Below are 14,712 nucleotides of genomic sequence, written 5' to 3' on the forward strand. Positions count from 1 at the left end.
GCAATTTACTTTACTTTAAAAGGCTCTCTGTTCTAAGAGAGCTGCCACTCTCATTCTGCTCAGTGCAGCAGCTCACGGAGCCTCCCACCGCGAGTCGCCCCTCTCCCAGCACAGGGGTGGGAAAGGGCCTGCGCTGGGAAATGAAGCTTTTAATTAAAATTGACATTTCTGAGCCTCCCGCAGTCAGTTGCTGTTGTTCCTGCAAAGTGACAGCATTTGTGGCACCAGCAGTCTGGCAGCCCAGCCAACTGGGAGAGCAGGACACTCGGCAATTTCTACCTTGGTCTAGCACTTGTTATATCAGAAAATTTCACAAGGGGTTATTTTAGCTCACTTACTCCAGCTTCTCTTTAAGGTGGTGTAAGCTATCTCTGCTCTCCACAGAGCACTCACAGCAGAGGTTATTGTCCAAACTATACCCAACCACACACACCCTTTTGGGGTTTCCTGTTATTTTTAGATAACCACAAACATAAACCCTAGCCTGACTTCCCTTTAGAGCTGGCTATTTCTAGGATTTTTCCCTGCTGAACTTTTTAACTCTCCCCTGAGTTCTCCTTTGCCTTAGAGAGATGCTCAATTTTTTATATTCCTGCTGTGATCCAATTGGTCTGGTTTCCAGAGAGAGTCAGCAAAATAGCTCTGCATCTCCATGTAGAACATCCAGTCACAATGGTCACAACCATTTTACAGTCCCTGATGTGTGGCTCACATCCTGCCAGGGTTTCTACTGACGCTGTCTCAAGGATTAAAAACGTCCTGTACGTGCTTTAAATGTTATACATAAAATGTTAAATGTTCACAGACAGCTGATCAGGTGTTTATCCAGAGCAATGCATGACTCCCACTGGTATTTGGAGTGTTGGATATGGAGGAAGAAAGGTCCTGTTGTTTTTCCACAAGGGAGTCAGTAGTGAAGCTAAGAGGCCTTTGCAGATAGTGCACAAAATGGTGATAATCTAGAGTAACTCCAGTGGCTTCAATAGAGTCACTCCAGATTGGCACCAGTATAACGGAGACACACTTTTGGCTCCTGTGCTACTGACTTCACATTCTCAAACAGAAGGTCATTCCTCATTGACAACTCTTTGCTTTCTAGTTCAGCAAGAGATTCTGAAAACAGTCAAAGTCATCTGGAAGCAGCTCATTTCCCAGAGGTGGCAGGTCCTGGAGGACACCTACAAGATGGATCTCTCTGTGAAGCCGGGAGACAGAGAGAAGGAAGTGAAGATAGCGGAGATCACTCCTCTGTGGGAAGAGATGATGACGAAGGCTTGGCAGCACTTCATAGGTCTCTGTTCTTTAATGGAACACTTACCTCAGCGAGCAAAAGCATTGCAGGAAGCATCCGATTAATGGAAGGATGCTGACGCGTCAGTTATAGTCTCCCATTGCACATCACAGGCCAGATAACTTGGGTCCTCACTCTTTTTTTTTTCTTCAGTCCAACTCCAGAGTTTGAGGGAAGGATTCTGTCCCACACACCAACCCCTTTACACTGCTTTGGTGATGTACAGGGACTGACTTGGTGCCACAAGGGGCTGGAAGAGGATTCCCCTGGTGCAACCACACAGCATAGGGCTCCTCAGAAATGGGCATGCCAGGGCCAGAGAGGAGCCTTGGCAGCATATACCACTGCAGTGATTCTGGGCCGTTCCAGATTGAAGAGCAGCTGTTAGGAAGCCGCTGTCCATTAGAGCATTCATAGGGCTGCTCTAATTTATGCCGGGGCCATTTTGGCCTCCTGAAGCAGCCCACAATCCCAAAGGCACAAAGCTACCATTGCTGCCCATCCCCAGGGGATCTTACACCTCCAGGAATAAGTACCAGACTGAATATAAACTGAGTAAGGGCTGAGTAGAGCCCCATACAAATCTCACCCACAGACATTTGGAGATAAGCAGCGTGAGCTTCTCTGGAAATGAATGACCCCATGATTCCTGACATTCGTTGCAGTATTTGAAAAGCCTGAGAAGCTCTTCTAAGGGTTTTCCTGATGGTGCGTCCCATCTCCCCAGAGGACGACACTTGGAGATGTTGGGTTAATTTGCCTCCAGTGTCATTCTCTTGAGGTCAATGAGTTTATGCCTGGGGTACATTGGACCCCATTAGTTTTGTTAGAAAGAAAGTAGTACAGGTGGGTTGGTGGGGATGAGGTGGGGCTTACCCTAGCCAAGCTTATGGAGATACTAAAACAGGGCTTTGTAGTAGAAGCTGGTTGCAACCGCGTTTGGCCACAGAATTGTACAGTGTGTGGTCTGAGGTAGTACATGGTCCATCGGCTACAGGGCCTGAGAAGCACATGCTGATGAGTGAGTGGGATAGAACAGGGACAAAGCACGCGGAGTTTCCACCATGGTACTGGGTCATGTCCCATGCAGATGCCAGCCTGCCACTCATGCTCAAGACCTGGTTCCACCTTTCCTTCCTAAGCATTTTATTTTCTGATCTACAGCATCCGAGAAGAAGACTCTCCAAAGTAAAGCAACGCCAGCCCAGTCCCACAGCAAGCCCAGTTCCTGGAGCGAAAGCTTGTCTTCGGCTATGAGGTTGATTCCTGGCAAGAATGTAAAGGAAACAGTGTGCAAATCTGAGGTAACTTCTATTTCCCTATTATTTGCCTACACCACCCACTCGGAAGCCTTGAGAGGATGCCATTAAGGATGGCTGGGTTCAGGAGGCATCAGCTAAGGTTGCCTGGGATGTTCGCATATGAATCACATTAGTAATTATATCATTATAGGGATAAGTATAGTAGTAATTATAGGCATCTGTATTACCATTAAGCTTCCTTTCATAGATGTTCGGGCTAGAAATGACCATCATGATGATTTTGTCTGACCTCCTGCATAGAAGAGGCCAGAGAACCTCACCCAGCTTTAAGCCCAGGTCTTGTGGTTGACCTCTAGGCTCTCCTTTAATCTTAGCAGGCTTGGTTCCAATCTCATTTGTTGGAAACATCTCTTTATTAAAAGGCTTTTAATCAAGTAAGGCTTTCATTTACCAAGACGCTTAATCACACACCTAAATTTAAGCCTGTGATTAGTCCCAGTGGGTTTATAGTTAGGCGTGTGCTTACACACCTTGCTGCATGGAGGCCTAATTGCAGAAAATAAAAATAGAACATTGCACTCTCCCAGTGAAGAGAGGGGTGAGGCATTCCCAGGTGTTGCTGCTACTTTTGGCTTAGATCACTGTGTGGACCCCATCTCTCTGACATGGTACGCCCACCCCCGGCCCCCATCAGCTGCCTCCATGGCACTATCCTCTCCTCCTCTGCCCATGCTGGAGGCCCCTCCTCGGGGACTAGGTAGGCTGGAAGGAGGAGTGTGTATACCAGGCATGGGGCCAGAGGGGATGCATGTCACTGCCTCACCAGCTCCACAGCTGTTCTCAGGGAAAGACAAGGACAGCCAGACTGTCCATGCAGCTCCCCAAGAGGAGTGAGTCTGGATTAGTTGGGATCGGACCATGTTAGCAGAGTATTCCTATCCTCTCTGGCTGAGAAACAATAATGGGATCATGGCTTCCTCCAAGCACCTAGTGGACACTTGTCCATACCACCAATAAAGAGCACAGGTTAGCGGTTGTTAGCAGGCCCTTCTTAAACAGCCCTCGGCCTAGAGCGGCGGAGACTGCTGCAGGGCAGGGTGCAGTGCACTGGTAGGGTATCCTGGGCAATGCGTCCCAGCCTCGAGGATCCTGGATTTAATCCACTGGTGAGTGTGTTACCGGTCTCCACCCTCCCTTGCTGATTGGCAGAGGAGATGGCTCTGTTATAGCCCCAGCTGAGGTGCCTGGGCTCCTTAGGTCAAACTCCACCTCCTTATGCTTTTATTTGTGAGGGGGGGTCCCCGGTTCAGTCCCCATTGTGTCGGCCAAGATGGTGGCTCTAATAACCACAGCGCTCACCAAGGTTTCTCTGAATAACATCCTACTCATTGCTTAAGATCTTTGTTGGTTACAGAGCGAGCAACTTCTTCCCAGGTACACATGTAGCATGTGATGTCATGCTGCCAGAGCACCGACTATTTGCCCTGGGGTCTGTTTAATTATTTTTTAAAATTAATTTTGATTATTACAGCTGATTACACCTCAGTGAGCAATGTAATTGATATTTGTTAATGTATCCCAAGGAACATTTTGTACAACATGCTTTTTGCTGTTGAAGGTTAAAGACTCCGTTATTGGTTTTTCCCTAAATATGCCCACATCATTAGTTCCTCCAGTGAAAAGGTTGCCATCTGGAAAAGGCAGCATGGAGACATTATTCAGGCACAAGTGCATGAAATTGGTGTTTCTGCATCTTCTGTCTCTCTTCTGCAAGGGAGAGGCTTGTAATTAAAGGAGCTGGGTTGGAGGAAACATTACTCATTCGGTGCTATTCCTTATCATGTCAGCGACTGACAGCTCTGCAGCACTGACAAATTGTTCCTCGCATTGAGACACAAAATGACAATTCCAAATGTTCTTCTCCCTCCAACTTCTCTTTGCGAGAGTTAACAGCACCTTTCAGCCAGACCTACTTGAGAGACGAGAAAATGGATCTCCAAGCTTCTCTGCAGCTTGCAACAGTCCCTCTATATAGAATCCATTCATAGAGTATAGGGGGGAGATCTTCAGAAGTGCCTAAGTGAGTTAGGAACAGAGATCACATTGGCAGTCGTGTTCCCAACTCACATAGGTGCTTTTGGCAATCTCACCCCGTGGAGCTCATTGGCAAAGTTCCCTTTAACGTCAGTGGATGGAGCCCATGGTTTAGTTGCAGATATAATATAACTCATGGGGCCAGATCCATCTCTCTTCTTCAGTGGCACTGCTCACGTGAGTAAGGGTGGACAGGAGTTGGTCTTTGGTCGGGATGGCTGCTGCTTTGGTACAGTTTCCAGAACTGGTTTAGCTAAATATGAATGAATGGGAAATACCTGCTGCCAAGTTGGGACCATATGGAAATGTTGCTTAGTGGGCAGCCTACTGGCAGTGCCTAGGGTTACGTGGAATTGATCTTGGTATCAAATTTTGACCTCTGCTCTTCTCTCCCTATTGCCAAATAAAGTCTATGGAGAAGGAGAAAGGGGGATGACATGTAGGGATTTTCACTTGTGTCCTTGCATTTGTTTTCAGTGCTATATTGTGCATTGTGTTATGTCTTTTCATGCTGCTTGAAAAGATCAGATTCTTCTCTTAATCAGTAGAGCTAATTGGTCAGGATGTCAGGTCCTCACCCAGGGGGTCCGAATCAAGAGGATTACATTGTATTTATGAAGGGGAAATAAAACCTGAGATCAAACTCTCCATATTCCAAGCCTATTGTTAACGAACCTGTCAGTCTTGTTGGTGGTACCTGTGGCCAATGTTTTCAAATTTAGGGCTTTTTTTTTAAATGGCCACCTAAAGTTATGCTTTGAACTCCACATTTAGCCACTAAATAAAAGTGACCTAGTTTCAGAAGGTGCTGAGCGCTTGCAACTTCTCAATTTTAGTGGCTGCTGGGGGTGCTTAGCAGCTGTGAAAACCAAGCCACTTTTATGTAGGTGGCTACCTTTAGGCACCTCAGTTTGACAATGTTGGTCATAAACTTTAAATTTTCTTATCTTTCTTTAATGACTCTGGTTGTTCCAAGATGTACTGTAATGGGATTGGCCTTCACATATTGTCCTGTCTTGCTTGGGGAAAAATCTTAGAACAACCATCTCCACCCCAAGCACTTTTGACCTTGAAAAGGGAGAAGGGCCAGGGAGTCCATGGAGCCTTGTTGGTTTTATGTGGAAGCCACTCAGATACTGTGGTGGGGGGTGGCAGTATGAAACCCTAAGGTAAGTGTGACGGTCCAAGCCCCTAGGGTCAGGGCAGCATGGCCTATCAGTCACAGTCTATAAAGCAGCCCTTTGATGCAGGGCAGTGGGGCCTAATGGCCGGAGTCTATAAATAATAATAAATATATGGAGATGTACCTATCTCATAGAACTGGAAGGTCATTGAGTCCAGCCCCCTGCTTTCACTAGCAGGACCAAGTACTGATTTTGCCCCAGATCCCTAAGTGGCCCCCTCAAGGATTGAACTTACAACCCTGGGTTTAGCAGGCCAATGCTCAAACCACTGAGCTATCCCTCCCCCTTTAGTGCAGGGCAGCGTGGCCTAGCAACCGAGTCTGTAGCGCCGCCCTTTGATGCACAGCAGCATGGCCTAGTGGCCAGACTCTATACAGCCACCCGTTGGCGCAGGGCAGCGTGGCCTAGCAGCCAGAGTCTACAGAGCCGCCCCTTGATGCAGGGCGGCAGGGCCTAGTGGCCAGAATCTATAGCATTGGGGCACCCCTTATGGGGTGTGGCAGCCCCAGTAGGCGGGCCTGGGCCCACCCAACTCCACCAGGCCCCAACCCAGGGCCCTAACAGTGGCGTAGCAGCTTGCCACTGACTCAGCAGGAGGGGGTCCTACCAAAACACACTGAGTTTCCCCGGGGGGGAGGTATAACTCCATCACCCTCCCTGGGTCACTTCCTACCAGAGTCTGTGTTGGGGTTTCCCATGAGATGTTGGGTCCTCAGTGTTTGGCGGGGCCAGTCATCTCCAAGGGTTCCTCCAGTCGCCGGGGTGCAGGCAGCTGGGCTCCTTCCCTTTATACTACTAGAGCACTTGGCGCATGCCCAGTCTTGCCAGGGAGGGGGGACTTCCACTGTGAATAACATGGGCTTAACCCTGTCTGGGCTAGTGCGGGGTAAGCAGACCCCCGTCACAGTAAGATAAGATAGGACCACTGGTTAAATAGTAGGGAACAAACCCTTAAAACCCAAACATCCTAGTGCCAAGTACAAAATTCCTGTTTCTTTTTACTCAGGGCTAAGTTCTGTGGACCCTAATTGAGCAAAAGTCCTGTTGGAATCAAGGGGAAATTTTCCTGAGTCAGTAAAAACTCAGTGAGGACCTCAGGATTTACCTCACAGAAACCAGAGATGGAAGGGCTCTGGTTGGGTTATTAAATTTATTCCTCTGCTCCCCAGAATGTAGCTAATGGAAGGTGGAGAAGTACCCATATTTGATATATTTCTAATAACTTCCCCCCCCCAAAAAATTGTTCACAAAAGAATCCTAATCCATTGAGCTGGGTTGATTTACAGCAGCTGAGGATCTGGCCCTCCATTTCTGCTGCACCTTTCACCCCAGGATCTCAAAGTGCTTTACAAACAATGAATCCAACCCCCATTCCCACTTCCGGGCTGTTTATCAGTGGGTACTCTAATGGGCAGAGCTCTCTCATTCATGCCCCAGCTCTGCCCACTAGCCCCCCACCCCCCGTGCATTTGTTGCAGAACGTTCTGCAGGGTTAAAGAAGAGTCTGCAAAGCCGATTGATGGTGTTTGTGGGAGGAGGGAGAGAATGAGCACAGTCTGGTAATTGCTCCATTTTTCCTACTTGGAAGCCTGAATAACCATGCAGGAGCCACAGGAGCGCTGTGCCAAGCCATGCGATTCTTTGAGATCTGTCAGCTGGCAGAGGTGGAAGGATTTTCCCATGTCTAGCTCCATTCCTGCCTTTCAGAGCCATCTCAGAGGGGAGAGTTGGATGAGAGCTTATCTGCCCCGAGGGCTCTCATGCTTGGTCCTGCAGAGTTCTGATCTGCCAGCCAGTCTGTTGACCCACAGCACATCTGCTTGCGCAGGATTTTGCTGTTGGGGGAAGGAGTACCAGGGTTATATTTATATTTGATTTTAGGGTTAATGTTGGCTGATTAATTTTGTTTGGCTCCTTTAACAAACTGCATGGGCTGCCAGAGACAATTGTAGCGGGTTCTTTATTCTTTATCTAGTTCAGTGTGTATGTTCTTTTTTTTTTTCCAAGGCACAGATGCCTTGAGGGGCTGGGGAAAAAATAACTCTTTTTAACTCTGAACTACAGAATAAAAACCTTAAGCTGAGCCTGGGCTATTTACACAGCGAGAGCAGAAACAACAGACTAGTTTTCTGGTCATTTTTTAGTCTCTTACATGGGAAGGTGCAAAATTGCTTTGGCATATGGACGTAGTGCAACCAAACTGCATCTGTAGAGAGGGCCAGATTGTGCCTCGGCCATTGTGGGAGCTTGAGGTGAACAGAGGGTGCAAAGAGTCTTCACTCATCTTGGACTCTTGTATATGGGGTCAGGCACAGTATTTCTTCTTGGGGAGTCTAGTATTGAAGTCACTCAGCAAGTGCAGCAGAAGCAGCATAGTGGGGAGCCTGTCTCTAGCATGCTGGGAGAAGCCAGCAGAGTGTGCAGCCCCTCCTCAGACCCCTTTCGTGGCCGTGTGGTCAATGACCCAACACCCCTCAATCTGACTGCTAGATCCTAACATTCAACAGAATGTAATCAGCACTTGCATTAAATCCACAAATGGTGGTGGCAGGGCAGGGTTGTGACTGAGGGTAGAACAGGGCCCCTTGATTTCAGTGAGATTGCACTGCTGTAACTAGGACACCTATATTCTTTACAGTCCCTCTGGCTAGGTACCTATATGCCTCCATCAGTACAGCCTCACAACACTCTGCTAGGCAGTGGAGTGTTAGTTCCATTGCACAGGTGGGGAAATGAGGCATAGAAAGACCCTGGAGCTTTCTCAGGGTTACACAGTGGCAGAACCCGCCTTGAACCCAGCTATCCTGAATCCCAGGTCGGGATTTCTTAACCACAAGCCTGTCCTTCCTCCTCTCTGGATTGGAAATTAAGTTTGATGTTTGCACCCCACTTCCCGAACAGTGTTGGAGACACCACAGCAGAAAAAGAGACTGCCTGTTCTAAGCAGTGAGCTATATAGGTGCTCAAGCAAAGAGAGAAATACTGTTAGATGGGGGGCGGAGGGGATTTGAACTGAAATGGAGAACCTGCTGATTTCTACAGAACATTTGAAAGGCAGAAGGAACCTGTTGATTATAGCAGCCTCCAAAGTGTGTGAACTGAAGATGGGGATAGATGAAACAAAAACACTTTAAAGCAAATATTTTTCATACCAGTCACTCTGTTTGGCCTTTCCTCAGTTATTTCAAACCAAGCTAAAACAAGCAAACATATAATTATGAAATTTCTTTGCAAAGTGCATCATTTGTGTAGTATCTTTATCTTCGTAATAGAAGGATAATTAACATAACTAATTATCTAATTAAGTTCATTAAGCATCCACCAACAGTGCACCGTGAAGTTGACATTATGTTCTACTGTCAACAAATGCTTTGATTTCTTAGGAAGTAATTAAAATGTAAATTAGCATGCCATTAAATGCACAAGGGAAGTGTGGAATCTCATATTCATTTTAAAACTGCTCATAGCAACATAACTTTTTTCCCCCTGCAATGAAAGCAGGCACTTTGCTATTAATGATGTATATTAACCAATTCCCATTATAATATTATTGTCTTGTTTGATAATTGGCTCACAGCTAAATTACACTGGCCTGTGGGCAAGCAGGAGAAAGTTAAAGAAACTTTAAACAAAAAAAAGGTTTTAGTTCCTCTGAAACAAAGATATCCAGTCACTGTGTTCAGTTCAGCAGAGGTAAAAGCAGATGTGTGGTGGGAAGTATTTTGCATGAGTGAGCTGGCCAGAAACTAGATAGGGAATAGGTCCAGCAGTACAGACATGACCCTAGGGTAACTGCTGGAAATCTGCCGGATTCTCATTGATGGAGTTGTGAGGTGAGGAATTTAAATGCGCAAAACTCCAGAAGTTCCAGAGTGAATTTTGTTTGCACTTAGACATCGTGGTGATAGTTGCAGCATAAAAGCCTGAATAGAAAGTGGTGTGACTATTGGCAGCACTGCTTATATTAAATATTTTGCATAAAGTTACTCTTTTTAATAGAAAGTGAGGATCTAGTGGGAAGCATAAGTATGGGAAAGCAGGAGACTTGGTTGTATTTATTGTTAGCAATGCCAAAGACTCACTCCCCCCCCCACCAAGGGAGGTCAGCGTCATTATCCCCATTTTAAAGATGGAGAAACTGAGGCACAAGGTGGTTGAGCGACTTGCCCAAATTCACACAAGAAGTCATTGTCAGAGCCAGGACTAGAGAACCCAGGTGTCCCGTTCCCCAGGCTTGTTCTCTGCCTACTAGAAGATAGCCTACTTCTACCTGTGTTAATTTCCTAGGTAATTTTTTTATTGCTATAAAGTCAATGCTGCTTCCAGGCCATCTGCGTTTAGCTGTGCAGTATGCCATGGAGTTCTGTTCTGTAAGGTCAGACACAAACACCATACTTCTGGTTTTTCCTCTGCAAAGCCACCCTTGCGTATGTGGTGAATTGAAATGTGGGTCTCTTTCTCATTAAGTTTGCTATTCCCCAACCAACTGGTGATGCCAGGACTCTGTCCATGATCCTTAAGAGCAGTTGGCAGTATGCATTAGCCTCCTAGAGGGTCGAGGCACAAGGCTTACATGCAGCACTTAGCTGCTGGAGCTACAGTCTGTTGAAAAGCTAAATGAGTTTTGGCTATGTAATGTACAATCAAATCTATGTAGTGATGACAGTGTTGTGATTTAATCAGAGTGTGCCAACAGCTCTCAGTGATGGGGGTGTCTGCTAGTGAAAAAGGGCAAGGAACTCTCTTTTTGTGCTAAAAGAAACCATCCTTTCCTTTAGCTTGACATTTGTAACCTGATGAATAATAGAATGTGCCCTTTGCAATGAAGTGAACATCTGGCTTCTCTGTCCCAGCAAGTCACTAGAAAAGAAATCTGATCACAAGACTTAAATATGGCCTATTGGTTAGAGCAGAGGACTGGGTGTCAGGACTTCAGCAATCTATTTCTCATGCTACCACAAATCTTGGTGCCTTGGTTTCTCTGTCTGTAAAATGGGGAAAACTATCCATCCTTCACTGAGGTTAGACTGAGTGATAGGGCCACTTGAGCTCCTTTCTTTTGCAAGTGGATTGTCCATGATACAGTCCTGGGTTTTGTATGTTTGTTACTTGTAAGGACTTTTTGATGTCAGGACTGACTTTTTGTTCTGTGTCTGTACAGTGCCTAGCATAGTGGGGCTCCTGGTTCATGACTGGCTTCTAGGGACTATGAAAATACAAGTAATAAATGATCATTATGAGAATAGTTCCTGAAGCAGGCACAGAGACTGTCGAACATTGAAAGCACACGTGTTGCATGTGTTACAAAAATCAGTGCATACGCCCAAAGTGTCTTTTCAAACTCTCCTAACTTTGAAAAAGCACAACAGTTTCCCAGACTAGTAGGAGACATCCCTGTGATGTATGGACCAAGCTAAAGCTGTTTAGAAAAATCCCAGTTTTTATAATGGCAGGGGGTGGGAAGTGCATTTTTCCTTGTTTCATTCTGGAAAATGGCTGAACAGTTTCTCCTCACACTTTTAAAACACAAAACTCCCAGACTGAGACCAAATGTGCTGGATTTCAGCCTATAAGTAAAAGATTGAGATGATGAATAACTGAAAATGTCCTGTTGGAAACCAAATCAGGAAAGCAATAAAGCCCTTAACATTGAAATGAGTGAGTCTAAGTTCACACTTACAGTGCTTTCCTGAATCTGGGGCCCTAGAATGGAAATGCTTATGCTATCTCAGCTCTAGCTGTCACTCTGCCTACAGTTGTTGCCTTTCCACCCACAAACCTGTCTACCACCCAGTCCAAATAGAACAACAGAACACACCCCAGTAAAATAAGTTGGCGCACACATTTAAAAGCCAATCCATTGCTAGACACCAACCCTTCCTGTAAGTATAACAGCATCACCTCCTTTCATACACTGATTCCTGACCCATCAAAGCAATCAATACATTGGTCTTGATCCTGCAATGTAGTCATGTGAATGCTCCTTACTCATATGCATAGTCCCATCAACTTCAGTGACACTCCAGGAATCATGGGAGTAATGCTGACATGGTCACACCCAAGTTTCCGTGATTTCCAATAAATCTGCCCTTGCCTGTATCTTTGGAATCATTCTCTCCTGCGATGCAATCTGTACTCACCTCTTCAATCCTGCTGATCAAAGGCCGGAATATTCTTTGCCATTAATTCTCCAACTCAAATCTGTGTTGCTTTCCCTAAGGAAGTGCTATTCAGATCAGGGTGTGGAAAGAGAGAGATGGTGGGCTGTGAAGTCAACAGCTAGGATCATCTTCATCCCCCCCCCAACATAAAACACGTGACAGTACCATTATAAAGCATGGAAAGGGCTTGAGTCTGCTCTCTTTCCCACTGGTGTAAATCAGGAATAACTCCCTTGAAGTTAGCAGAATTGCACAGGGATAAAACCCGTGTAAGCGAAGAGAGAGTCAGTTCAGTAATCACCAGTGTGTAACTTCATGCAGTTCTGGAAGGCACTCAGGTGGTGTTGTGATCAGGATGATATGTGAACCCAAACAGAATGGAACAGGACGTGGTATCCACACCTCCATATTAAAATCATACATCCATGTGCAAACTACTACGGCTGGTGGCAATACTGTTTACGTAAACATTTCACCTGGAACTGGACAGGAATTTTCCATCCAATTTAAGCAAGTCCTCTTTAAAATATAGGCATTACTTAGACATCTATAGTCTGATTGGGAAACTTTCATGTGCAAAAAAAAAAAAAAAAGACAAGCCAAACGAGAGACAATCCTTCCAGCAATATGAAATGTGACATCTGTCAAATCAGCCCTATTAGAATAGCATCGGGCATAGCAATGGTCAAGTTACGTACAATATCTTCCTTTGTTGTTTGCAGTGTTGTTGTAGCCAGGCTGGTCCCAGGATATGAGAGAGACAAGATGGGGGAGGTGATGTCAGGAGATTGAAAGCTTGTCAGTTTCACCAACAAAAGTCAGTCTAATAAAAGATATTATCTCACCTACCTTGTCTTTCTCAAGTTAAAGCTGCCTTGGTCTCCCCTCTCCAGGGCCGGTGCAAGGAAGTTTCGCGCCCTAGGCGAAACTTCCACCTTGCTCCCCGGCCCCCAGCCCTGCGGCTGCTCCCCGCACCCCCCCTCCGCCCTGAGACGCCCCCCCCGCGGCAGCTTCCCTCCCCCGCCTTGAGGCGCCCCCACCACCCCCCCGCGGCAGTTCCCTCCCCCCGGGGAGCCATGCAGCAGCTCCCCACCCCAGCTCACCTCTGCTCCGCCTCCTCCATGAGCACGCCACCCCCGCTCTAATTCTCCTCCCCTCCCAGGCTTGCAAACAGCTGATTGGCGCTGCAAGCCTGGGAAGCGGGAGAAGTGGAGCGGCAACCACGCGCTCGGGGAGGGGGCATAGGAACGATGTAAAAAAAAATTGGGGGCACCGCTTTTTGGCACCCCCAAATCTTGGCGCCCTAGGCAACCGCCTAGTTTGCCTAAATGGTAGCACCGGCCCTGCCCCTCTCGAGTTATGGGTGGGCAAACCAGTTCAAACGGTGGCTAATTTAACTTAATCTTAACAGCTCTTTACTAAAGCTGGCTGAAAATCTTCTGCTGAAACTTTGTTTCTTTAGATGGAAAATTGGGGTTTTGACAATTTGGGGGGGTGATGGCAAAACCAAAACGCTTCAAACTGAAACATTTTGACTGGAAACTGGGTTTTGGGCAGTTTTTGACACTTTTTTCAGTTTTTGGCTGAATTTTTTTGATGTGCGGTTGCTAAAAACCAAATGAAAAGTCAACATTTTCTGCTGAAATTTGACAAAAATTAACATTTCTTTTTCTTTTGCTAAAATTTTCCACAGGAAAACAAAAATTCCACCAGCTCTTTTGCTTACCTAGTAGATGAGTTGAGATGTGAGACCTCTTTCAAATGACTAAAGTCCTTTCTACTCTTTGTGGACATTAAATCTCCCCTCCTACTTTTCATAAAAGCAAGGGTTTTCCTGGAATTTTGACTAAAACAACTCCCTCCGGCACTGTTGTTAAATGTTCTGTCTAGCTGCCAAATTCTACCCTAGAGATCATTATGCTGCCTGAGGGGAAGTGGACCTAGCATTATAGCACTGGATTGGGACTCAAGAGAGATGGATTTCATTCCTGTCTCTGTCACTGGCCTGCTGGGTGACTGTGGGCAAGACATGTCACCTTCTTGTGCCTCAGTTCCCCCATCTGTTAAATGGAGGTGACCTCTGTTGTAAAGTGCTTTGAGATGCACTGATGAAAAACACTATGTAAGAGTTAGATATTATTTTTGCTATATGTATGTAAGTGCTGTGGCTTGAAATCTGCTTTATAAATTCCTCTACCAAAAAAAAAAAAAAAAAGAATTAAAGTTGCAAAGACACATATCAGCAGTTGGAGGCCCTGATTCAACAAAGCACTTAATCACATGGCTCACTTTAAGCACATGAGTAGTCTCATTAACTTCAATGGGACTGCTCATCTGCAAAGGTGTGCATTGCTGGATCAGGGCCAGAGCACTCAGCACCATGCAGAATTAGCCCAGACAGAGGATCTTAGCCACTTGGGCTCTCAATTTGGCACTTCTCCTGGATAGTAACCCCCCTTTCCTGAGCTACTGGCTTTGGCGCGTACTGTGTGTGAGAGGGATCATTGTATTATGGGCCTATAATTGCTCTAAAGAAAGCACCAAAGTGCAGAGCTGCAATGACATCATGTTTCTTTAGGAGAGAGCTGTGTATCGCCCATGCAGTGTCTGTATCATGCAATAGGAGCTTGTTATGGCAAAACTGAATTTTTGTGGACTATGGTGGTGTTTAAAAGTCATATAAAAAATCAGATATAAAACTTTCCCGAGCTCAGCACAGC

The 14,712-nt window shown here is 46.1% G+C and overlaps 1 protein-coding gene across 2 annotated transcripts in view; it reads left to right on the top strand.

Moving 5' to 3' along the window:
• WDFY4 (WDFY family member 4) overlaps window positions 1-14,712 on the top strand; it is a 253,577-nt gene that overhangs the window by 139,738 nt on the left and 99,127 nt on the right. For both annotated transcript variants that reach the window (XM_005307318.4, XM_042856108.2), the window contains exons 38-39: window positions 1,100-1,291; window positions 2,456-2,595. In XM_005307318.4, coding sequence (XP_005307375.2) covers window positions 1,100-1,291; window positions 2,456-2,595 — 332 coding nt within the window. The remainder of the gene's footprint in view (window positions 1-1,099; window positions 1,292-2,455; window positions 2,596-14,712) is intronic.

This window comes from Chrysemys picta, chromosome 7 (genome assembly GCF_011386835.1).
Source record: "Chrysemys picta bellii isolate R12L10 chromosome 7, ASM1138683v2, whole genome shotgun sequence".
Lineage (NCBI taxonomy): Eukaryota > Metazoa > Chordata > Testudines > Emydidae > Chrysemys > Chrysemys picta.